Source organism: Capra hircus, chromosome 3 (genome assembly GCF_001704415.2).
Source record: "Capra hircus breed San Clemente chromosome 3, ASM170441v1, whole genome shotgun sequence".
NCBI classification, from domain to species: domain Eukaryota; kingdom Metazoa; phylum Chordata; class Mammalia; order Artiodactyla; family Bovidae; genus Capra; species Capra hircus.
Genome location: NC_030810.1, coordinates 106564490 through 106591130, shown reverse-complemented (window position 1 = coordinate 106591130; position 26641 = coordinate 106564490). Strand labels below are relative to the sequence as shown.

Here is a 26641-nt window from a genome sequence, read left to right as displayed (position 1 = left end):
GTGCTGACTCGGTGGCAGGGACAGCAGAGCTCACTAAATGGTCACTGGCTCACTCTCATATTCTAGTCCCTGGTAGTTAGCCAGGGCCTTGTGAGCAGTGCTGGCCAAAAAGCAAGAGCAGAGAGCATGCTACTTCTGGACAGAAGTGTGATTCTCCCGTTTCCCCTCCCTGCTGTGGGGCTGGGAACCTGTGAGGACGCTGTGGGCTCCATGGAGGTGGTGGAGCCTCCACTCTGTGTGACGGGAACCCTCCCTCACTCTCTCATGGGGACCTATGGTGGGGGACATAAACTCTTTTTGTTCTGAGACCTTGAGGTATTAACTGCTTGTTACACAGCACAGCCTAGCCTCTCCCAACTACCACAGTACCTAGAAGCAAGAAGGAGAACAGCATTCATATGTGTATTAGGTATTTACTGCTTTGTAACCTGTCACCCCAAAAGTTAATGCCTTAAACACCGTCAGGAAGAATGTCACATTTTTTCTAGGCCAGGACCCAGCTGGGTCCTCTGGCTCAGGGTCTCTCCGACTGAAACCAAGGTCTTGACTGAGGCTACATCAGCTCAAGGTCATCTGGGAAAGATCTGCTAGCAGGCAGCTCCTGTGGCTGTTGGACTGAAGGCCTCAGCTCCTCTCTGGATGTTGACCATAGTCTCCCTCAGTTCCTTGTTACATGGGTCTCCCCAGTAGGGCAACTGACAATATGGCAGCTGGATTCCTCAGAGCAAGCAAGGGAGAGAGTGAAAGAGTGAGTGTGAGTATAAGCAAGAGGGAAGTCACAGTCTTGTGTACTCTAAAATCACTGAGTGACATCCATCGTGTCTTCTGTGGTCCATTCCTGAGAGCAAGTCACTAGGTGCAGTCCACACTCCAGGGAAAGGGGTTAAACAAATGTGTGAACACAAAGAGGCAGGGATGTAAGGAGACATTTTAAGCACCTTCTACAATTATGCACCTAATTTGTGCCTAAAAATGTGCTGGGGCATTTCACTTGTGATGTCATTTAACTTATACTGACCTTATGAGGTTGGTAAGGAAATGTCAGGTTAGCAAATTTATGTAACCTATTCAATGTTAAACTTCATTAGAAAGAAAACTTGATTCCAAAAGTTGTTTTAATTAATTGTACTTGGCTGTCTTACTAGAATTAAGGAATTATCCTGGGTGGATTTCTTTAAAAAGAGGTTTGTGTGGGTTCTTTCCTTTATTATTGATGAAAAAAACATGTCCAGTTTCCAATCCTTTAGGCATCTGCAGCACTGGGGTCAAGAGTTCTGGTGCACGTGATTCTGAAGTTCAGGAATCTGGAGCCCGTGTTCCCCTGCAGGGGATCCGAGGAGGTTCTGTGTTGTTTCATGTTATCAAGAAGCAAGAAGCTGAACCAGAGGAGGTCTCGTGGGCCTTTGGCCCTGAGTCAAACTACAGTGTCTTGCTGCGAGTCCACCGTGGGGCAGACACTCCAACCTGGGTCAGCCTCCAGGACAGGTACCAGCAGAGGGTCCATGTGCCCAACATCTTATCCCTGAAGATTGAGAATCTGACCTGTGAGGACAGTGGACAGTACCGGGCTCGAGTCAGCTTCTCTGGAGGATTGGAACTTGCCCAGGTTTTCCTCCTCACTGTCTATGGTAAGTGACACCTCCTCACCATGGCTTCCCTCCTGCTTTTGTCCTAGAAGGGTCACATAGACCCCATTCTTTAAGATTTTATTTAGATCCCAACCTTCAGACTCTGTCTTCTCACCCAGCAATAAGGTGTGCATGTTAGCCACAAAAGGAGAGCAGATTTGAGATTCAAAAACAGGAGAAAATCACTTCAGTATTTTGAGGGAGGAAAATGGGGATTTATACTGTAATATTAATTGTTCTTTCTAAAACTGAGTTGCTTAATTTCTCTATTTGTTTTCTGTTACTACTGTAACAAACTACCAGAAAAACTTATGGCCTTAAAACCTCTCAAACTGATTATCTTACCATTTTTCAGGTCATAAGTCACACGAGTCTCATGGGGCAAAATCAAGGTGTTGGCAGGCCTGTATTCCTACCTGGTGACTCAGGGGAGAATCCATTGGATTCAATCCATTGGAAATCAAGTGGATACCTGATTTCTTTGGCTGGTGTCCCTCATTCATTCATCTTCAAATCATCAAATTCATCTCACATTGCATCCACCTGATCTGTTCTTCTGCCTGTCTTTTTCACTTTATTTTTGATGAGAAGTATTTAATTATTTTTACAGTATGCCTTTCACTGTGATCTGTGACAAATAAACTAGATTCAGCATTGTAGCTAACAATGACAGCAACAACAACAGCTTGATAGCAACAAGCAAATTTTTTATTAAAAAAAATTAAGAAGTCCTTGAACATTTGCAGTTGCCAAAATACACAGATACTAAGCAAGATACTTGAGAAAGGAAAATTAAGATACCAAATGTTTAGGCCAATAAACAATGGTAATAGGGTCAAACAATTCAAACTAGGTATGAAGTTAACAGTTTTTTTTTTTAAGAAAACACTTTATTGAGGTTTGATTGACATACAGAGAGCTCTGCATATTTAATGTATCCACCCTTGTAATAGGATTTCTCAGTGAATTATTTTGCACTTGACTATCTTATAGTTGCACATGAAATAGGTATTGAGATCTGTTTGGCTAGAAAAAAGAAATAATAGTTAGGTGACCTTGGGTGAGTCATTTAACATCATGTAACTTGATCTAAAAAGTGACAGTAATTCTTTATTTTTCTTAAGGCATTTGCTGAACCAGGCGATTGCTTAAAATTCCTTCCAGTTCTAAGAGAGATTGAATCAGTGAATTATTTTAGGGGAATGTCTCAAGAAGATATTTTCTCAAAAATTTTAAGACATTATCAGATGGGCTCGTAAATTATAATAAAGTTTATATTAACTATATAGTATTATTTTTCAAAAGAACTGTAGGTAATTTTCATGTGTGCGTGTGTGTGTGTGCGTGTGTGTGTGTGTGTGTGTGTTTGTGCGCGCGAGTGTGTGTGGACTTCCCTGGAGGCTCAGCAGTGAAAAATCCGCCTGCAGTGCAGGAGCCACAGAAGACATAGGTTCTACCCCTGGGTTGAGAACCCACTTCAGTGGGTAACCCACTTCAGTGTTTTTGCCTGGAGAATTCCATGGACAGAGGAGCCTGGCAGACTATGGTCCATAAGGTTATGAAGAGTCAGACATGACTGAAGTGACTGAGCAAGCACATATACTAGTGAAACTGTTACCGTAACTTATGCCAAAAAATCAGATTCATCCCCTCCAAAAGTTTCCTTCTGCCTTTTTCATTTGATTGTTGTTGTTGTTGCTTATGTAACAGCACAAAATTTAAGTGTAGTCTACAGTGTTATTAATTATAGGCATTATAATTACTTTACATATATTATATAGTATTGCTAACTTTAGGCACTATGCCATACAGTAGATCTCTAGGATTTATTCATCTTGTGTAACTGAACCTTTGTACCTTTTGACTAATACCTACTCATTTCACCCTCCTCCCAGATCTGTGCAAGAACCCTTCCACTCTTTGCTTCTATAAGACTGAAAATATAAGACTCATCATATAAGGGGTTTCATGTAGTATTTATTTGTTCTTCTTTCTCTGGCTTATTTTACTTAGTGTAATGTCCTACTGCCTCAACTATGTTTGTCACAAAAGACAAAATTTCCTTCTTCTTTAAGTCTGAATAATAGTTGTCTAGATGAAAGTGAAAAAGAAGAATGAAAAAGCTGGCCTAAAACTCAATATTCAAAAAGTTAAGATCATGGCATCTGGTTCCATCACTTCATCTCAAATGGACAGGGAGAAAGTAGAAAGAGTGACAGGTTTTATTTGTTTGGTTTCCAAAATCACTGCACACAGTGACTGCAGCCATGAAATTAAAAGAGGCTTGCTCCTTGGAAGAGAAGCTATGGCAAACCTAGACAGCGTATTAAAAAACAGAGACATCACTTTGCCAACAAACATCCATCTAGTCAAAGCTATGGTTTTTATAGTAGTCATGTACAGATGTGAGAGTATTTGGACCATAAAGAACACTGAACATCGAAGAACTGATGCTTGCAAATAGTGGTAGAGAAAAGTCTTGAAAGTCTCTCGGACAGCAAGGATATCAAACCAATCAATTCTAAAGGAAATTAACTCTGAATAGTCACTGGAAGGACTAATGCTGAAGCTGAAGCTCCAATACTTTGGCCACCTGATACAAAGAGCCAGGTCTTTGGAAATGATCCTGATGCTGGGAAAGATTGAGGGCAAGAGGAGAAGGGGGAGACAGAGGATGAGATTGTTGGATGGCATCACCAAGTCAATGGACATGAGTTTGAGCAAACTCCAGAAGGCAGCGAAGGACAGGGATGCCTGGCATGCTGCAATCCAGGGGGTTGCAAAGAGTTAGACATGGCTTAGTGATTGACCAGCAACAATATTCCTTTGTATGTGTATACTACATGTTTATCAACTCATCTGACAATGGACATTTAGGTCATTTCCATGTCTTGTATATTGTAAAAATTTTGCAGTGAACATGGAAGTGCAGATATATTTTTGAAATCCTGATTTCCTTTCCTTTAGATATATACCCAAAGCATAATTGCTGAATCATAGAGTAATTATAAGTCATAGACAAAATTATGGTTTTTCCAGTAGTCATCAGGTATGGATATGAGAGTAGGACCATAAAGAAGGCTGAGCATCGAAGAATTGATGCTTTTGAACTGTGGTGTTGGAGAAGATTCTTGAGAGTCCCTTGGATTGCAAGGAGATCCAACAGTCACTCCTAAAGGAAATCAGTCCTAAATATTCATTGGAAGGACTGATGTTAAAGCTGAAACTCCAATACTTTGACCACCTGATGCAAAGAATTGACTCAGTGGAAAAGACCCTGATGCTGGGAAAGACTGAAGGAGGGAGGAGAAGGGGACGACAGAGGATGAGATGGTTGGATGGCATCAACAACTCGATGGACATGAGTTTGAGCAAGCTCTGGGAGTTGATGGACAGGGAAGCCTGGCATTCTTCGATCCATGGGGTTGCAAAGAGTTGGACATGACTGAGTGACTGAACTGAATTGAGGACAAGATGGTTGGATGGCATCATCAACTCAATGGGCATGAGTTTGAGCAAGCTCCGGGAGTTGGTGAAGGACAGGGAAGCCTGGCATGCTGCAGTCCATGGGGTTGCAAACAGCTGGACACACAACTGAGCGACAGAACAGCGAGTAGTTATATTTTTAATTTTTGAGAAACCCTATACTATTTTCCAAGATGGCTGCACAGATTTACAGTCCCACCAACAGTGTATGAATATCTCTTTTTCTCCAGCCCATCAGCAACACATCTTTTTTTCTTTTTGGTAGTAGCCATTATAACTTGTATAAGAGTATACTCTGTGGTTTTGGACTTCCCATGTGGCTCAGCAGTAAATAATCTGCCTGCAGTGCAGGAAACACAGGAGATGCAGATTTGATCCCTGGGTCAGGAATATCCCCTGGAAGAGGAAATGACAACCTGCTCCACTATTCTTGCACACATTGTGGTTTTGATTTTCATTTTCCTGGTGATTAATAATGTTGAGTGATTTTTCATATACTTGATGGCCATTTTTATATCTTCCATTGACAAATGTCTATTCAGTTCATTTCCCCATTTTTAACTGGATTATTTAGGTTTTTTCCTATTGAGTTGTATGGGTCCCTTATAAAATTTGGATACTAACCATTTATCAGGTATATAGTTTGCAGCTATTTCCTCCCATTTCTGTAGGTTTCCTTTTCACTCTGTTGATATTTCCTGTGCTGTGGAAAAACGTTTCTGTTTTAATCCCAATTGTCTATTTTTGCTTTATTGTTTATGCTTTTGTTGTCATATTCAAACAATTGTTGTCAAGGCCAGTGTCAGGAAAATTTTTCCCTTTGCTTTCTTCTTCGAGTTTTACAATCTCTGGTATTACTTTTAAGTTGCTAATCCATTTTTAGTTTATTTTTTATATGGTCTAAGTGTCCAATTTCATTCTTTTGCATGTGGATTTCTGGTTTCCCCAGCAGCATTTTTTGAGATTTCCCTTTCCCCATTGTGTATTCCTGGTTTCCTTGTCAAAGATCAGCTGATCATATATGCATGGGCTTGTTTCTGGGATTTTTATTCTGTTCCATTAGTTTCTATGTCTGTCTTTATGTCTGTTTTAAATAGCATTGTAATATACTTTGAAATAAGAAAATGTGATGCCTCCAGTTTAGTACTTCTTGCTCTAAGCTACTTCTACTATTTGGGATCTTTTGTGGTTCCATACAACCAGTCCATTCTAAAGGAGATCAGTCCTGGGATTTCTTTGGAAGGACTGATGCTAAAGCTGAAACTCCAATAACTTGGCCACTTCATGCGAAGAGTTGACTCACTGGAAAAGACTCTGATGCTGGGAGGGATTGGGGGCAGGAGGAGAAGGGGACGACAGAGGATGAGATGGCTGGATGGCATCACTGACTCAATGGACATGAGTTTGGGTGGACTCCGGGATTTGGTGATGGACAGGGAGGCCTGGCATGCTGTGGTTCATGGGGTTGCAAAGAGTCAGACACAACTGAGCGACTGAACTGAACTGAACTGAACTGATGAATTTCAAGATTTTTTTCTCTTTTTGTAAAAACTCCCTAATTATATTTACACAGTTTGGACAGAATCTATAGATTGCTTTGGTACTATGAACATTTCAACAATATTAATTCCTCAAGTTCATGAATGTGTAATGTCTTTCTATATATTTGTGCATATATATCTATCATCAATATTTATGGTTTTTGGTGCACAGATCTTTCAATCCTTAGTTAAGATTATTCCTAAATATTTTTTATTCATTTTGATTGTAATGTAAGTGGGATTGTTTTCTTGATTTCATTTTCGGATAGTTCATTGTTAGTGTCTAGAAGTGCAAAAGATTTTCATATGTTGATTTTGTGTCCTGCAATTTTGTTGAAATCACTAATTAGTTCTAAAAGAATTTTTCTGTGGAATCTTTAGATTTCTCTACATACAAGATCATGTCACCTGCAATTAAAATAATTTTACTTCTTCCTTTCCAATTTGGGTGCTTTTTATTTCTTTTGCTTGCCTGATTGCTGTTGCTAGAACTTCCAGTCTTCAGTTGAATAGAAACAGCAAACAGACACACTTGCCTTGTTCCTAATGTTAGAGGAAAAGCTTTCAATCATTCACCACTGAGTTTGATGTTAGTTGTAGACTTTCATATTGGCCTTTATTGTGTTAAAATAGCTTCCTTCTATTCTTATTTTGAGAGTTTTAAATCATGAAAGAATCTTGTTTTATGTCATATGCTTTTTCCACGTCTATTGAGTTATTGTGTGATTTTTATCCTTCATTGTTTTAACGTGGCATATCACATTATTGATTTGCATATTCTGAAACATCCTTGCATCTTTAGATTAAATCCCAGTTGGTCATGGTGTTTGATCCTTTTAATATTTTGTTGAATTCCATTTACTAGTACTTTGGTGGAGGTTTTGCATTTATGTTCATCAGGGTCATTGACCTATAATTTTTTGTGTGGTGTGTTAGTTTGGCATAGGATATGCCAACATCTTTAAATGTGTTCCCTATACTACTACTTTTTTTGGAAGTGTTTAAGAGGGATTAGATTAATTCTTTGGTATGTGATTTGATAAAATTCACCTGTGACTCCATTCAGTCATGAAATTTTCTTTGTTGGGAAGTTTTTGATTGCTAATTAAAACTCCTTATTTATTATTATTGATCTGTTCGAGTTGTGTATTTTCTATTGATTCAAACTGTATAGGCTGTATGGTTCCAAGAATTTATCCTTTTTGTTTCAGGATTTTGTAGTTTGATGGTATATAATTGTTCATAATGGTTTCTTATGATCTCTTTATTTCTGTGCACCAGTAATCTCATTTTCTGATATTAACTGATTCTTCCTTGTTTTTCTCTTGTCTTGCTAAGTCAATTTTGCTTATCTTTCCAACACATTCTTAGGTTCACTGAGTTTTTTATTGTCTCTCTAGTCTCTATTTCATTCATTTCTGCTGCAATGCTTATGACTTCCTTACTTCTGCCAACTGCTGGCTTAGGTTTTTCTTTTTTCTTAGTTCCTTGAGATGTAAACTTAAGTAGTTTGAGAACTTTATTCTTTAATGTGTTTATCACTATAACATTCTTTCTTAATATTGCTTTTTTAATTTTTTTTAATTGGAGGATAATTGCTTTACAATATTGTGTTGGTTTCTACCTTACAACAATGTAAATCAGCCATAAGTAAAAATATGTTTCCTCATTCTTAACCCTCCCTCCCACTCCAGCTAGCCGACCCTTCTAGGTTATCACGGAATACCAGGCTGAGCTTGCTGTGTTAACTTCCCACTAGCTATCTATTTCAGACATAACAATGTATATATTGCAAAGTTACTCTCTTAATTCATCCCACCCTCCTCTTTCCTGACTGTGTCCACAAGTTTGTTCTGTACTTCCAAATCTTTATTCTGCCCTGAAATTAGGTTCATCAGCAACATTTTTCTAGATTCCATATATATGTGTTAACACGTGATATTTGTTTTTCTCCTTCTGACTTACTTAATTCTGTATAACAGGTTCTACTTTCATTCACTCCGCTACAACTGACTTAAATTAGTTCCTTTTTGTGGCTGAGTAATAGTCCATTGTATATGTAACAATTTATCCATTCATTTGCTTATAGACATCTAGGTGGCTTCCATGTCCTGGCTGCTGTAAATAGTGCTGTGGTGAACAGTGGGGTATGTGTCTTTTTGAACTATGGTTTTCTCTGAGTATATGCCCAGTAATGGAATTGCTGAGTCATATGGTAGCTTTTGAGAAAGAAGTATGACAAGGAGCCTGCTGTCACCCTGTTTGTTTAACCTATACACTGAGCACATCATGAGAAATGCCAGGCTGGATGAGATACAACTGGAATCAAAATAGGTTGGAGAAATATCCACAACCTCAGTTATGTGGATGATACCACTCTAATGGCAGAAAGTGAAGAGGAACTAAAGAGCCTCTTGATGAGGGTGAAGGAGGAGAGTGAAAGAGCCGACTTAAAACTAAACATTCAAAAAATTAAGATCATGGCATCTGGCCCCATTACTTCATGGTAAATAGAAAGGGAAAATGTGGAAGTAGTGGTAGATCTCCTCTTCCTGGGCTCTAAAATCACTGTGGATAGTTATCACAGCCATGAAATCAGAAGACAATTGCTTCTTGGCAGGAAAGCTATGACAAACCGGGAGTGTGTTGAAAAGCAGAGATATTACTTTGCCGACAAAGGTCCATATAGTAAAGGCTATGGTCTTCCCAGTGGTCACTATGGTTGTGAAACCTTGACAGTAAAGAAAGCAGAAAGCAAAATAATTGATGCCTTCAAACTGTGGTGCTGGGGAAGACTCCTGAAAGTCACTTGGACAGCAAGGAGATCAAACCAGTCCATCCTAGAGGATATCAACCCTGAATACTCATTGGAATGACTGATGCTGAAGCTGAAGCTCCAGTATTTTGGTCATCTGATGTGAACAGCCAACTAATTGGAAAAGTGCCTGATCCTGGGAAAGATTGAGGGCAGAAGGGGAAGAGGGCATCAGAAGATGAGATGGCTGGATGGCATCACTGGTACAATAGACATGAATTTGGGCAAACTTTGGGAAAAGATGAGGAACAGGGAGGACTGGCATGCTGCAGTCCGTGGGGTTGCAAAGAGTTGGACGTGACTGAGAGACTGAACTGAACTGAACTGATTCTGACCTGTGTGAGGTGATATTTCATTGTAGCTTTGATTTGCATTTCTCTAATAGTGAGCAATGCAGAACGTCTTCTCATGTGTTTGATGGTTTAGTACTGTTTATTGACTATGCCAAAGCCTTTGACTGTGTGGATCACAATAAACTGTGGAAAATTCTGAAAGAGATGGGAATACCAGACCACCTGACCTGCCTCTTGAGAAACCTATATGCAGGTCAGGAAGCAACAGTTAGAACTGGACATGGAACAACAGACTGGTTCTAAATAGGAAAAGAAGTGCATCAAGGCTGTATATTGTCACCCTGCTTATTTAACTTATATGCAGAGCATATCATGAGAAAAACTGGGCTGGAAGAAGCACAGCTGGAATCAAGATTGCTGGGAGAAATACCAATAACCTCAGATATGCAGATGACATCACTCTTATGGCAGAAAGTGAAGAGGAACTAAAAAGCCTCTTGATGAAAGTGAAAGAGGAGAGTGAAAAAGTTGGCTTAAACCTCAAAATTCAGAAAACGCAGATCATGGCATCTGGTCCCATCACTTCATGGGAAATAGATGGGGAAACAGTGGAAACCATGTCAGACTTTATTTTGGGGGGCTCCAAAATCATTGCAGATGGTGACTGCAGCCATGAAATTAAAAGACACTTGCTCCTTGGAAGAAAAGTTATGACCAACCTAGATAGTATATTCAAAAGCAGAGACATTACTTTGCCAACAAAGGTCCATCTAGTCAAGGCTATGGTTTTTCCAGTGGTCATGTATGGATGTGAGAGTTGGACTGTGAAGAAAGCCTAGTGCCGAAGAATTGATGCATTTGAACTGTGGTGTTGGAGAAGACTCTTGAGAGTCCCTTGGACTGCAAGGAGATCCAACCAGTCCATTCTGAAGGAGATCAGCCCTAGGTGTTCTTTGGAAGGAATGATGCTAAAGCTGAAACCAGTACTTTGGCCACTTCATGTGAAGGGCTGACTCATTGGAAAAGACTCTGATGTTGGGAGGGATTGAGGGCAGGAGGAAAAGGGGACGACAGAGGAGAAGATGGCTGGATGGCATCGCCGGCTTGATGGACGTGAGTTTGAGTGAACTCTGGGAGTTGGTGATGGACAGGGAGGCCTGGCGTGCTGCGATTCATGGGGTCGCAAAGAGTCGGACACGACTGAGCGAATGAACTGAACTGAACTGAACTTGCTTCCTTCTGTAGGTCTTATGGGCTTCCCTTGTGGCTCAGCTGGTAAATAATCCGCCTGCAATGTGGGAGACCTGAATTTGATCCCTGGGTTAGATATTTTTTTCCTTTTCTTTTTACTCAAGATATTTTCTTATTTCCCTTAAGACTTCTTCTTTGACTCAATGGTTGTTCAAAAATGTGCTAGTAATTTCCATGTGTTTGTAAATTTTCCCACTTTTCTTCATTTATTGTTTTCTAATTTCATTCCATTGTGATGGAAAAGATATTTGATGTACTTTCTTAAATCTTAAGCATTGTTTCTTAGGCCATATGTTAGTATGGCCTAACATATGATGTATCCTGGAGAATGTCCTGTGTGCACTTGAGAAGAGTATGAGTTCTACTGCTTTGGGTATAATATTCTGTTTGGTAGATCCATTTGGTTCTAACAATATAGTTGGTAAAGAATCGCCTGCAATGCAGGAAACCCCAGTTCGATTCCTGAGTCAGGAAGATCTGCTGGAGAAGGGATAGACTACCCACTCCAGTATTCTTGGGCTTCCCTTGTGACTCAGCTGGTAAAGAACCTGCCTGCAATGGGGGGCAATGGGTTCAGTCCCTGGGTTGGGAAGATCCAGTGGAGAAGGGAAAGGCTACCCACTTCAGAATTCTGGCCTGGAAAATTCCATGAAATGTATAGTCCATGGTTGCAAAGCATCAGAAGCAACTGAGTGACTTTCATACAAAATACATACATACTTACAATATATGTTTGTTAGGGTCATTTGGTCTATAGTATTGTTCAAGTCTGCTGTTTCCTTCTTGATTTCCTGTCTAAATTTTCTATCCATTCTTGAAAGCAGGGTATTCAAGTCCACATTCTATTGCTATCTATTTCTTCAGTCACTGTATGTGCTCTATATTATAGGTGTTCTGATGTTGGATGCATAAATATTTATCATTGTTATAGCTTCCTATTGAATTGACCCTCTTTCATTATGTAAGGACTTCCTTTGTCTTCATGACAGCTTTTGATTTAATGTCTATTTTGTTTGCTATCAGTGTAGCCACCCATACTCTCTTTTGGTTCCCATTTGCATGGAATATCTTTTCCCATCCCTCGCATTTAGCCTATGTGTGCCCTTAAAACTAAAGTGAGTCTCTTGTAGATATCATATATCTATATTATATATCATATATATATAAAGTTAAGTCTTGTTTTATTCATTCAGTCACTCTATGTCTTTTATTGGGGACCTTAATCTATATTTAAAGTAAATGTTAATCATAAGAATTTACAATTTCATTTTTGGTTTGGGGGGATATTTTTTTACTGGAGTATAATTGCTTTACAATGTTGTTTTGGTATCTTCCATTTAAAAAAATGAATCAGCTATACATATACATATATCCCCTCCGTCTTGATCCTCCTTCCCGCCCCACCCCCTATCCCAGCTGAGTTCCCTGTGTTCTACAGCTGCTTCTCACTAGCTATCTATTTTACACATTGCAGAGTATATATCCATGCTACTCTCTCAATTCATCCCACCCTCTCCTTCCCCAACTGTGTCCATAAGTTTATTCCTTACATTCTTTATCTCTATTCCCACCCTGCAAATAAGTTCATCAGTACCATATTTCTAGATTCCATACATATGTGTTAACATATAATATTTGTTTTTCTCTTTCTGGCTTACTTCACTTTGTATAACAGGCTCTATGTTCATCCACCTCACTATAACTATCTCAGGTTCATTTCCTTTTATGGCTGAGTAGTATTCTATTGTATATATGTACCACAACTTCTTTATCCATTCATCTGTTGATGGACAGCTAGATTTCTTCCATGTCCTGGCTGTTGTTAATAGTGCTACTATGAACATCGGGGTGCATGTGTCTTTTTTTAAGTTTAATTATTTTTAATGTTTAGGGTTCAGTTCAGTTCAGTTGCTCAGTCATGTTCAACTCTTGCCACCCCATGAATTACAGCACACCAGGCCTCCCTGTCCATCACCAACTCCCAGAGTTCACTCAGACTCACGTCCATCGAGTCAGCGATGCAATCCAGCCATCTCATCCTCTGTCTTCCCCTTCTCCTCCTGCCCCCAATCCTTCCCAGCATCAAAGTCTTTTCCAGTGAGTCAACTCTTCGCATGAGGTGGCCAAAGTACTGGAGTTTCAGCTTTAGCATCATTCCTTCCAATGAATACCCAGGGCTGATCTCCTTCAGAATGGACTGGTTGGATCTCCTTGCAGTCCAAGGGACTCTCAAGAGTCTTCTCCAACACCACAGTTCAAATGCATCAATTCTTCAGTGCTCAGCTTTCTTCGCAGTCCAACTCTCATATCCATACATGACCACTGGAAAAACCATAGCCTTGACTAGACAGACCTTAGTCGGCAAAGTAATGTCTCTGCTTTTAAATCTGCTATCTAGGTTGGTCATAACTTTTCTTCCAAGGAGTAAGCATCTTTTAATGTTTAGGGTAGCTTTATTCATAATCACTCCAAATTAGCAACAACCAAGATGTAAAAGACAACTGTCAAAAACAAACAAAATTTTTTAAAGCTATGTTATATCAATACAATGGAATTCTAGTTGGCAATAAAAGTAACCTACTTGATGCATGCAACAGGTGGATGAATCATAAATATATTTTTTCATAAATGTATTTTTACAAGTGAAGAAAGCCGCATCTAAAACACTTGTGTCTTTTTGAATTGTGGTTTTCTCAGGTGTGTGCCTGGTAGTGGAATTCCAGGTCATATGATAGTCGTATTTTTAGTTTTTAGGGAATCCCCATACTGTTCTCCATAGTAGTTCTGTCAATTTACATTCCCACCAACCATGCAAGTTCTCCACACACTCTCCAGAATTTGTTTTCTGTAGATTTTTTGATGATGGCCCTTCTGACCTGTGTGGGGTGATACCTCATTATAGTTTTGATTTGTATTTCTCTGGTAATGAGCAATGTTCAGCATCTTTTCATGTATTTGTTGGTCATGTGTATTTCTTCTTTGAAGAAATATCTATTTAGATTCTGCCATTTTTTCATTGGTTTTTTTCAGCTGCATGAGCTGCTTGTATATTTTGAAGATTAGTCTTTTACTGCTTCATTTGCAAATATTTTCTCCCATTCTGAGGGCTTTTTTCATCTTGTTTATGGTTTCTTTTGTTGTGCAAAAGCTTTTAAGTTTAATTAGGCCCATTTGTTTATTTGTAATTGTCATTTTGTTTAATCTGTTTTGTAGTTCTTTCATTCCATTCTTTCTCCCTACTGTCTTCCCTTGCAATTTGATGGTTTTTCTATATTAATGTGCTTTTTATTTCTCTTTTTCTTGCATGTATCTTTTTTAGGTATACTTTTTGTGGTTACCATGCAGCTTAGATAAAACATATTTATAACAGCCTATTTTGAACAACTAGTTTAATTTCAATCACATACAAAAACTCTGCACTTTTACTTCTACCCGCACACACATATTTTGTGTTATTATGTCACAATTTAAATTTTTTTTATATTTTGTACTCATTAACATATGTTTCTATTATAGTTATTCTGAATACTTTTGTCTTTAACTGTTATATCAAAGTTAAAAAGTGACTTATGCACCACAATTACATATTATTGCAGCATTGCATATTATATTTATCTATATTGTCAGTGAGACTTATACTTTTATATTATTTTGTATATTTTTAGCATTCTTTAATTTCAACATTAAGAGCTTCCTTTGGCATATCTTATAAGGCAGGTTTAATGATGAAAAATTCTCTCAATTTTTGCTTGTCTTGGAGCTTGTCTTTATCTCTTCTTCTTTTTTAAAGGATGGTCTTACCAAGTATAATAATCTTGGTTACCAGTGGGGTTTTTTCCAGTACTTTGAATACATCATTCCATTCTCTCTTGGTCAGTATGGTTTCTGCTAAGAAATCTGATGATACCCTTTTTTTTTTTTTTTTTGATAAGAAAACAGTTTAGAGTGTCACTAACAGGAAACAGACAATAGCACTATTAAAATCATAACAATGTAGCAATTTGCAATTTATTCACATTTCACAGTAGATGCCCCCTCCTTTCAGCTAATGTTGACTATTACCAGTAAAATACCACTACAGCAACCATCAATTGAGCATTTTCAATGTGCCATGGGCTTTAAAAGCATTCTATGACTGAACATTTAAACAGAACTTCCTATGTTCCAGACATTGTTCTCAGCACTTTATACGTATTAACTTAGTCCTCACAAAAACCCCATGAGGTAAGTACTATTATCATCACATTTTTCAGATGAGGAAACTAAGATGCACTGAGTTTAGACAATTTCTCCAGGATCACATATCTAATTAAGAGACAGGGCAAAAGTTCAAAATCCTTGCAAGTCTGTTCCACAGTTCATACTCTCAATTCTTACCTCATAATCGCATCTTCAAACTATCTCCAAGAAATATATGTTGTAATTCTCTCTTTCTATAAGTAAGGAAATTGAGGTTTAGAATGCTTAAGTGATTTCTTTAATCACCCAGCCAGGAGGTGGCAGAGCCTGGACCCACAGCACAAGCCTTTCTGATCCCCAAAGCCTAGAGGCCAGAGGTTGATGTTATTTCTTGTATCCATTGTGGTTTATGGGCTCTCAATCATTCTTCCTAAATGAACATTGGGTCATATATCAAAATGACTGCTGAGTTCTAGACACTGTGCAGGTGTCTAGATTAAAGATTAAATGGCCTCGCCCTTCCAAGAGCTTGCACTATAGCTACAGAAGTTCTGATGTTGAAGCTGTCAGTCAAGTATATAGAGAGGCTGAACATCTTCCCCATGCTTTTTTGTCACCTACAAAGACTTCTGGTGGCTGGCAGCTGTAACTATGAATGTAGAAAAGAACACTGACCACATCCCTTACTCAGTCAAAAGTATCTCTCATAATAAATGGATACTTTTGTTGATGCTAATTACCAAATTCTCCAAGCCATGTCATATTGCTTAAAGCTATTGTCAATAAATTTTTATGGTGGTCTCACTTTCTTCTGCCCATTCTGAGGGAAGGTCCTTCTGTATCTCCCCACTCTGGCCTTAATGGTCATGGGCATTGCATTGCGTTGAGTAAGGCAGCACTTCTAGGGGTGACCATGCTTGAGAACTCAATAATAGGACCAAGAGGCATTACCAAAACATCTAAGGACATGAACAGTGTCTTGTTGGTAACCTCAAGAATAACCTTCCTGACTCTGCCGCTTATTGGCCATGGGATCTCTGTTTACTCAATTTGTGTGTGCCTAAGTGTCCTCTTGTATTATGTGAATAAAAACAGTATCTTTCACTAGAGTTTTGTAATAAGCTAATACATGCAAAGCGCTTAAAACAACCCTGGAGGATTGATGCCCATAGATGGTAGCTGGTGCTGCTGTTTCTTCTCTTTGCCCTTCTCCCTCCTCCTCTTATCTCCCCTCCTCCTTCTTTTCCTCCTCTTCCTTTGATGATATTCTTATAGAGATTCTCTTGTCTATGATGCTCTTCTCTTGCTATTTTCAAAAGTCTGTCTTTCTCTTTGACTTTTGAATATTCAATTATTACATGTCTTGATTTATCCTTTTTTAATTATACCATCATGGAACCTTTGGGCTTCATGAATCTGAATGTACATTTACTTGCCCAGACTTAGGAATTTTTCAGCCATAGTTTCTTTAAATAAGCTTTCTACTTTTTTCCTTTGTCTTCTCTTTGGAACTCCCGTAACGTGTGTATTGCTTTTCCTGTGGTATCCCATAGACTTTTTTCACTCTTTTTACTTTTCCTGCTCTGACTGTATAATTTCAAATGCTGTATCTTTGACTTTGCTGGTTGTTTCTTCTGCTTGATCAAGTCACCTGATGAGATCCTTTATTGAATTTTTAATGCAGTCGTATTTTTAGTTCCAGAATTTCTGTTTGGTTCTTCTGAATGGTTCCCATCTCTGTGTTGAACTTTTCATTTTGGTCACAAATTGTTTTCCAAATTTTGCATAGTGGTCTGTCTGTATTCTTTGGCAGCTTGCTGAGCTTATTTAACATTACTATATTAAATTCTTTGTTAGGCATTTTATAGCTCTCTATTTCTTTGAGACTGGTTATTGGAGTTAGTTTTGCTCCTTTCATATTGTCATGTTTCCCTGATGCTCCATTCTCATAGCCTTGCATTGGTGTCTTTGTATTTGAGCAAGAAGTCACTTCTTCTAGTCTTTTAGGGCTGGCTTTAAGGAAGGAAAAAAATACATTCACTGTAAAGCTCAACAAATGTGAGGCTTCAGCTGTAGAGGCATGTGGGATACTGGCTGCAGGAGTATGTGAGTTTCTGGGTATAGGGTTGCATTGACCACCATCTGTGGGTATATGTAAAAAATTGTTTTCAGGGCCATGTGTCCCAGTTGCTGCAATGCCCTTCCACTTACATCTGTTTGGTAAAGAATCCACCTGCCAATGCAGGAGACATAAGAGATGTGGGTTCGATCTCTGGGTTGGGAAGATCCCCTGGAGAAGGGCATGGCAATCCATTCTAGTATTCTTGCCTGGAGAATCCCATGGACAGCGGAGCCTGATGGGCTTCAGTCCATAGGTTTGCAAAGAGTCAGATACAACTGAACTGACTTAGCACATGTGCACGCACTCTCACTGTTCTGGGTACAGTGAGACAGAAGCCAGCATCCCAGGCAGTGTCTCACAAATTATGAGGAAGCTACACTATCACTTCATTCCCTCTTTCTCCTGTGGGAAAAGTCACAGTCTAGTGGTATCTCTGTCAGCACTGAGTCATGCTGGCCTGGACTCAAGGTGATGAGGTAAAGCGAAACTGTTCTTACCCTTTCCCTGTGGCTGACCTAGGATTTTTGGCCCATCAAAGTGCTGGAATCCCCCAACTGAACTCTGAAGATCTCAAAGAGGTATTTCTGACCATGGATAGTTGTTAAATCATATATCCTGGTGTCTTGCTGGCATCAGTGCCTTCTTTCTCTTTCAAGGAAATTTATGGTTGCATTTTGCCCATCCAGATAATCCAGAATGATCTCACAATTTTAAGGTCACCTGATTAGCAGCCTTCGTTCTATCTGTTACCTTAATTCCCCCTTTTCATGTAATGTAATATAGCCACAGGTTCCATGGATTAAGACATGGACATCTTTGAGGGTCCACTATTCTACCATGATTAGGAAATCCAAGTGTAGTTAGTATCCCCTGTACACTGTCTTCTCACTCAGAGCCAATCGGTTAATGGTCTCACTCAAAAAAGACACCACAATTTAGCTCTTAAATGCTACATAAGCATAGAGAAAATTTACACTGCAATGCTTATTAAGGAACCCATTTAGTGAACAGTCTTCTGTCTTTTCCTAAAGATCCTCCCTGCATAGGGAAATAATCTTTTATGGAGAGGACAACTCATAAGTCCCCATGGGATTTCTAAGGCAGCTTGTAAATCTGTCACTTTTCTTCCTGTCTGTACCAAAAGTTGAGTGGAATGTTCTAACCACACTTGGAATTGTCATTCCTAGTTGCTACCATTGCATCTCACAGAAATGTCTCTACTTTTGGGAGCCTAGTGCCTTTCTCTGGCCTTCCAGAACTAACCAGATGTCCTTGCCCATAAGAGCTGTGCTGTCCTATGCTTCATCTCAGCTGGAGACACAGGCCATGAACCAGGACAAACCCTTCTGTCCCAAGCTCCCAAGCTTCTTGCTCTTCTGGGAAAAATCCAATTTTTAAAAAATAATAGACCCTAAGAAAATGGAATGCAAATTTTATTTTCCTGTGGATGATTCTTAAGGCTTGTGAAACCTAGTGAAATTACATAAGGCCTAACCCAATAGCCCCATTCCAAGCTCTTGGTGAATATTTATCTTTGGGAAAATTATCTTTTAAGTATAAAATGCACCCACTTTCTTTATAGGAGAAGGAAATGGCAACCCACTCCAATGTTTTTGCCTGGAAAATTCCATTGCCAGAGGTGACTGGCAGGCTACAGTCCATGGGATCACAGAGAGTCAGACATGACTGAGCAACTATCAGTCACTCCCTCACTTTCTTTATAAGGCTTCCTTATACACCTTGGCTTCAATGAGGTAATAGATATTAAACTGTGGCATGTAAAGTTTTCCACATATGTGAAGTTTAATTCTTTTGTTGCCTCCTACCCCAGAGCCCGTGCCCTCTCCCCAGATTCTGATGGGGTCAACATCCATCACACCAGACTGGTGCAATGTCACCCTGGAGTGCAGAGCCTCTGGGGCCAGAGAAGATCTGAATGTGACCTGGGAGAACAAGGGCCTCCCCAAAGAATGGGAGCAGAGAAGGACATTAGAACCAGCCTGCAACTCATACATCCTGGCTGTGAGCTTGCCTAGAGGCCAGCCCAATGCCAGCCTCATCTGTGTGGTCAGCAACCCGGTGGGATATAAAACTGCCTCCTTCGACCTTGGGGGAGTCTGCGTCCATGGTGAGTGCAGTCTGCCAGAGGGGAGGAGCACTTTCAGAGCTCAGATAGCACTGAGGTCTGGGCGTTCAGAGCTTTTCTTCCCACCATTTTGTTAACACTGCTTTCTACCTGGCCACTACATACAAGAGTCTAGGAAAAACATCCAACTTATTTTTGCTTTTCAATGTGTCTCACATCCATGACCTACTCTAAATTGCTTGCCCCTGCTAGTCCAGGTAGTAGTTTTTCCATACCTCTCTCCACCACTATCCAACATTCATTGTGCATTCAACATAGTCTTCAGGAAAGTAATCACACTGGGTCATTTGTGGCTTTTCTTCAAGTCTGACCTCCATGACTTCCTGTGGGATGTTACGGAGGGGCTCAGATGCTCTTCTGTCCACATTTCTGATCTTATTTATACACTTACCACTGAATTCCTTGTTTGTTGTTCCAGAATGTGCCCTGCTTTTGCAAGTTTTTGTACCTCTGGACATGTTGTTCCCTTGACCATCAGCCCTTCTTCACCCTGTGTCCTCGACTTCCTGTCTCATTCTTCATGGAGGATTCTCCTCAGCCACTGCAGACATGTGGGCATGTGAAAATGCATTCACATACAGCCCTACCCTAAGATAGGCCCCATGATTGGACTAAAAATCTGCTAATTTGTCTAAAAATCTACTGATGTCTTGAAATTTTCATAATTTTTCAACAAGGAGTCTGCCTTTTCATTTTGCACAGAGCCCTACAATGATGTAGCCATCCTGCCTTCAGGAATCGACTCCCTCGGGGTGGCTGTGGCCAACCCTACACTGACTGGTGATTATCTGTTTATGGATTTGTCTCCTCCATGGGCAGGAACATTATGAAGACAGGAGCCATGTTTTGTTCTTTGAATCCCTGCACAAGCACGAGCTTCTGGCCAAAGTTTATGTAATCAAAGTCGCATTGAATGAATGAATAACCTTATCCTGGGAGTGGTCTCATGCTCTGTAAACTGTCCTCCATGAGCTGGTGCAGGGGTCAGAAATGTCAGGATCACTTAAAACATCTGTTAATTGGACCTCTCTACCCCAAGGCTAGAGTGTCAGGTGATTTTCAATACTCAGCATTACCCACAAGCCCTCACTAATCCCTCTCACCTACATCTCATTTCCTGCCCAGTCCTGCCTGCTGCAATAAGGTGCTGGCAACTCCCAGGGGCTGGCTTTAGATACTGCCATTTCCCAAATGTGGTATCCCTCCTTCCTGGAATACTGTGCCCACCTTGAATATCTGGGAAACTGCTACTCAACACTCAAGGTCAGTTTATGCATCACCTCCTCTGGGAGGCCCTCCCTGAGGACCTCTTTGCAAGGGGTAAAGCTCTGTTTTACTGCAATCCCTCTGGCTAGCAGACTTAGATATTTTCTCAGTCCTCTCCACCCCATCTTGCTCATCTCAGTACCCCTGTCACCAAGCAGGAGCTTAAGACCTGGTTGAAAGAAAGAAACTGCTATACTCCTCCCTCTTCAGCTTCTGAACCAGGACTCTTTAGACTTCTTCACCTGCTGTCTATCTTCTCTTGGCAATGAATATCTCAAGCTCTCTCTTGACTTTAACTTATTTGCCCTCTGTGTTTGAGGAAAACAGATTCAGCCAAACTGGTCAATGCTGACCTCTTGCCAGGCATCCTTGGGGCAGTTGCAGCTGTGTTATTGATCCTCGGAGGCGGACTGTACCTTTGGAAGATACGTAGGAAGAAGACGGAGACTGGAAGAGGCAGGTTTCCCTTCTCCTCCCATGCCCACAAACCTCTCTTTCTCACTACATTCTTGATATACTTTCTCCTAGTTTGTTCCCTTGGAATGTCCCTGCAGAGGGTTTAGTAGGTCTGGGCTTGGTCTGTGTCCATACCAGTGGGTGAGGGTACTGATTTCCAAGGCTCAGATTCAATCTCCTCTGTGCCTGTCTCTCAGGTGCAAGATCACAAGATGATGATGATGATAGCGTCCAGTATGTAGAGCTGAGCCAGCAGGAATCTCAAGTGAGCTCAAACAAGGTGAGAGCTGGGCTGTGTGCTCTCCCAGGTCTCTCACTGCCTGGCCTGGGTTTGTCAAATCTTGCCACTGATGTTTCTGTTCCTACTGCCTCTTTAACACTTTCCAGACAATCAACAGTGTTAACTAAGAAAATTTGTGCTTGGGACCAATATAATGCTGGGCACTTAGGGGAATTCATAAGCATTGTATGTCATCCACTGGTCCTATTCTGATCTGCTGGGGTCTAGCCCCAGCAGAGTCCAGGGATACCCTCAGGATGAATGGCTTTGGCAAAAGAATGACACGGGGAGACCAAGCTTCAGTGAGCGAGGCCTGTAACTTTATTTTCAAAAAGAGCTTTTATACCCTGACTTGTACATAGAGGAAAATGAAAGATGCAAAGTCATTCAGAGTCAGCTCAAACATTCCAGCAGTTTTGCCCTTATCAAAACCAGGATTTTCGCCAGTCCATGTCTGACGTAGGGTGCAACATGCTTGGGGCTGGTGCATGGGGATGACCCAGAGAGATGTTGTGGGGAGGGAGGTGGGAGGGGGGTTCATGTTTGGGAACGCATATAAGAATTAAAGATTTTAAAATTTTAAAAATTAAAAAAAAATAAAAAATAAAAAACCAGGATTTTTTCTGCATACCTTTCCCATAAACAAGCCTCTTATGTTGTGTACATTATCTTCTGGCCTGGGAGGCCTGTTGACATTTTATGACCCTTTTTTGATAAAGGTCAACCAGAAAACTTGTTTTCCCTTGAAGTGTTTTTTTTCTTTATACCTCTACTCTGTGTCAGCCTCAGAAAGTACTAAACAGAGTTACATTCTCATGGAGCAAAGGTGCAGTGGGCTACAACAACAACAAAAGAAAAACTTATTAGCTCAAAGGTCTGATGTGGTTAATACCAAGGCTACTAGTTGTTTTTCTTACATTCCAACTATATCAAATAATGCACTCCCAGGCACACAATGGATAAGGGATATGGGAACTTGGCAGCAAGCATTGGCTCAACAATGAAACCCCTCACCAGTATTATTTTAATAAAACTTTTCACCCCTTGAAGGGCTCTATATTTTTAGAATGCTTAGGCTTTCCATGTCATGGTTGGGATGTTGTGAACAATCATATGCGTAGTTGCAAGAGTCTGGATAAACCTGCCAAGCAAGCTAGAATGCTAACGGGGGCGGGGGGGGGGGGGGTTTGAATTGAAATGCTCCTTTCATGCCCAGGAGACTTATCAACTAAAGCCCTAAGTTGATTTTCTCCAGAGAAAGGTGGTCGGGGATAGCCCCCTGTTAATGTCAGAAGAGTTGGTGAGAGGCATTATATAGTATACAGTAGACACACAGATTTTAGTTTGGGGTAGATGCTCGAGCAGGTCCACAGAGTCCCTTAAGTTCTGATCTGCCTTGCCTGTCAGGTCTCTTCTGCATAACCTTGTCATGGGTGGGATCTCCTGTACTGGCTCCCTGCACTGATTCTTCTAGGGCTTTTCTATCCCTCAGCTGTTTTAGGAACACTTTGTTTGTATTCCCAGGTTACCAGAGAACATCATCTGAAAGAAAGGGTACCTCTCACTACTATCTACAGTGAAGTCTGTAAGCCAGTTCATGCCGTGAAGGTAATTTAATTGGAGGAAACAGAAGAATTGACATTCCTAGGACAACTCCACCAGGAGCTTGATCCCTGCAGACACCTGCCTCTCACCTCTGGTCCAGCTCCAACTGCCTTTGGTTTGCTGTACTCTGATCCTCCTGGCCACCATTACCTGGGCCTATGTGGTCCTACCACTTCCTCTGATGCCTCTCCAAGCTGTCCTCCCACTCAGGATCCTCACAGCTGCAGAACAAGCACTCCTCCTCTGCCATTGACTCAATTTCTGACCGTCTCCTCCTGAAGCTTCCCAAAAAGGACTTTTCTGACTATGTTAATCCCCATAGCCTCTGATGTGTGGTTGGTGTATGTTTTTCTGAGAACATGACTCCAGGCATGGGGACTGTGTGGAGGTGGTCCATGCCACAGAGGAAGGAGTTAGGACCTTGGTGTTGGATGCTGAGTTGAGGGTTCATGGAGACAGCACGTATAGGTGGGAGCCCACAGAGGACTGGCCTGAGGCTTTCTTTGTGCCTCACACAGGGCAAAGTCTGCATGTCCCCCAGTACACTTGTATTGGGAAGAGTGTCTAGTGTACATTATATACTTATTCTTGGCTACTTGTGTTAACCTGGACTTTGGCCTCAACTCGGCCCAAGGGCCCCAAACCCAGCTTCCTTTAAAGTTGAAAGAGGAATCTGTACCACTTCACCCCCTTCCAAGACATGTTTCTCAGAAAATAATCCTAGAACCTCAAAGTCAGGAGTTGCATTCTTAGAAAAATAGCTCTAACCTGTCCCTTTCTGGTCATGAAGATGGATGTCAGTATCCTCTGATCATCCTTGATGAGGCTTCCAGGGAATAGGAACAGTGAATTTTCTGGGAAGATCTGAACCAGACCTCTCCAGTTGCTTCTATTGAAGAGTCCTACTGGCCTCAGTCTCTAGGTCAGCCTCTTTTTTGCTCGCTCACATCCCTCTGTCAGGAATAATGGTTCCCTTTCCCTGCTCCTTGCTCCCACCCCTGACTACTGGAACCCTACCATCCTGCTCAAAGCCCTCTTCCTAACCACATGTTCCATGAAGCCTTTCTGGTTCACAGAGGTTTAGACATCGTTTCTCGTATACTGATCTTTTCAAACACATAACTGAGGCCCTGCCACAGTCTTCCATGAGATTGGTCATGAGTCTTCCCTGCTAGACTCACCTAGGGCTTCCTCAGAAGGGTGTTGGGGCCACAGGAAACCAGTGCCAAGGAGACAAGGACAAGCCCATCTGTCTGTGAAATGTCTGAGCAACCGTTCTTCCCAACTCCCAGTGGGGCTCAGCAGACTGAGAACCAAAGAAGAGGTTGCTGAAGATTTTTCCGGTAATGAGTCTACAGGGAATCAAAGATGGACATGATGACCTCCAGCAACCCCACCTGTCCCAGAGGTTGGAGGTGGGGACATCCGCTCTCCACCAACAGCCTCACACTGCCCGAAGACCTGTTTCAGCTGCACTATGGTGAGTGCACTCTGGAGGTCTTCACCTCTTGGAAGCCCCTGCTTCCTGCCTTGGGTCCCAGCTCTTGGATCAGGAGTGAGCTCGATCTAGTACTGTGAGTTGCTGTGATTTCTAAACTGACCCAGATTCCTGGGTCACTTGGTTCTCCTCCTTGCTCACCTCAGTTCAGCTGCCTCATATCTGCCTTCAGACTGTCTAAACATGGTCCCTGCTCCGGGCTTGAGCATTGTGAAGCAATACTAAGAGCCTGCTGGATGGTGAATAGGTGAGGGAGGAGTCAGAGGATCTGTAATAGGACACCATTTCTGATCTCCTGTCCCTCAGGTGGAGCAGAAAACTGAGGGACAGATAGGCTCCATCTCCTCACGGACTTCTCAGGTAACTGATCACCGCTGGGCATCAGTGCCCATAAGCCCAACAGCATTGTAAGATGGGACCATCTAGTAGCCATTCCCACCCCGCCAAAATTAGAAAAAAAATAAAATGAAGGGACCTGGGTTTTTTTTTGAACCTGTAATGAACCAGGGTTTGTTCCATGCATTTTAGAAATATTATTCTTCTAATTCTAACAATGACCCTCTAAGGTTGGTATTATTATTCCCATTTTGCAGAACAGAAAACCAGTATCTCAAACTAGTTGGTGGTACAGCAAAACCTTAATCTAACAAAGTTCATAGCTTACCCCTTCACCATTAGTCACTGAAGACCTTGGAATTTTCAAGTATTCAGGTGGGAATATCCTCCAGCTTTTTCTCTCCCAAGGATCCCGGACTCTGACTTGAGTTGCCTTAGTATCCTCATTGATATGGAGCAGCTAGCTGGTGGTTAAAAAGGAATTACTCCTGAAGTGGACAATGTGGCCTTGGTGGGTGGGAAACATAGAATGAGAGACCTTGATTTCTGATGCAGATGAGAATTTTTAAGGGAAGATGCTTCTTCCCCTTGAGTCTCTGTCTTTCCTTGTAAGGTAGGTGTGGATGTCATCACCTCATCTTCAAACCAGCTTCCCCTTTGCAATGTTATTCATAAAATCATTCAACATTCAATAAACTTTCTGTAAGTCTCTCATTTATGCCTTTAACCATTCTCTGAGCAAAGATCTCTATCACGCAGATGAAGACATATAATCCAAAGATATTAAGCACTTCCACAAAGTCTCCTGAGTGTAAATGATTTGGGTCACAGGGAATCATAATTTCGTTCATTTTGACTCCTTCTCCCTCATCCCAGATGCCCAACTAATCACCATGTGCCTTAGAGATAATCCTCATTAAGTTTCTTGTATTCCATTCTCTTATTCTTTTAACCACATTGTCTACCTAAAATATCTACTACTTACATGACATCTTCATTTGGATGTGTAAAATGTTTAAATCTGAACTTGCTAAACATACTTTCTATATACATCCATTCAGTAAATGTTATCTTTCTCCTTCCTTTTGTTCTGGCAACCCAACCTTGGTGTCACCCTTGAGTTCATTCTTTTTTTATACCCCAAACTCTCTCAGCAAATACTGATTACCTTTTCATTATATATATATAAACACATTCACATAATATAACTACCTGTCACTACCTACTTGATCCAATATGACAATCATCTCTCATCTGCACTATTGCAATAGTCTCAGAGTCTCTCTGTTTCTGTTCTTGGTCCCTTAAAGATTATTCACAAGATACCATCGAGAGGGATCCCTTCAAACACGTTTCATTTCATTACTCCTTAGGTGAGTATTCTTCTTTCACTCCCACTTTTCCCACAAGCCCTACATCACCTGACTCCATCTCCCACACTCCCTTCTTTCCTTAATCCCGTCTAGGACACTGGGCTTTTTGCTATACCTTTAACACAACAGTCATGCTCCTGCCTCAGAGTCTTTATTTCTGCCTAGAATTCTCTTATTTCAGCATCTATATGTCTCATTCCCTTACCTTCTTCAGGTCTTTGCACAAATTTTGTCTTCCTCACCCCCCTATTTAATACTGCACCCTTCTTCTGGGACCTCCTCACTCCTCCCTGCTCTGTTTTATCTCTAGCACTCATCACAAGATTGAGGCAATATGTACTTAATCTAGGCTGTCCTCTAAAACAA

General features: G+C 40.9%; 1 protein-coding gene across 1 annotated transcript; it reads left to right on the top strand.

The window, feature by feature from the left end:
* On the top strand, positions 704 to 26275 carry LOC102171474 (SLAM family member 5). Its single transcript, XM_013976381.2, has 8 exons — positions 704 to 748; positions 1328 to 1628; positions 19147 to 19443; positions 20164 to 20241; positions 21381 to 21463; positions 22988 to 23071; positions 24873 to 24926; positions 26213 to 26275. Exons 1-8 carry the CDS (start codon positions 704 to 706, stop codon positions 26273 to 26275), a joined length of 1005 nt encoding a protein of 334 aa, XP_013831835.2.

What these genes read in the sequence shown, in the direction of transcription:
- LOC102171474 (XM_013976381.2), top strand. Translation starts at nt 704, where the DNA reads ATGGCAGCTGGATTCCTCAGAGCAAGCAAGGGAGAGAGTGAAAGA. An exon ending in TGGGGGAGTCTGCGTCCATG is followed by an intron (nt 19,444 to 20,163) that starts GTGAGTGCAGTC and finishes CATTTTGCACAG; the next exon opens with AGCCCTACAATGATGTAGCC. An exon ending in AGCCAGTTCATGCCGTGAAG is followed by an intron (nt 23,072 to 24,872) that starts GTAATTTAATTG and finishes CCTGTCCCTCAG; the next exon opens with GTGGAGCAGAAAACTGAGGG.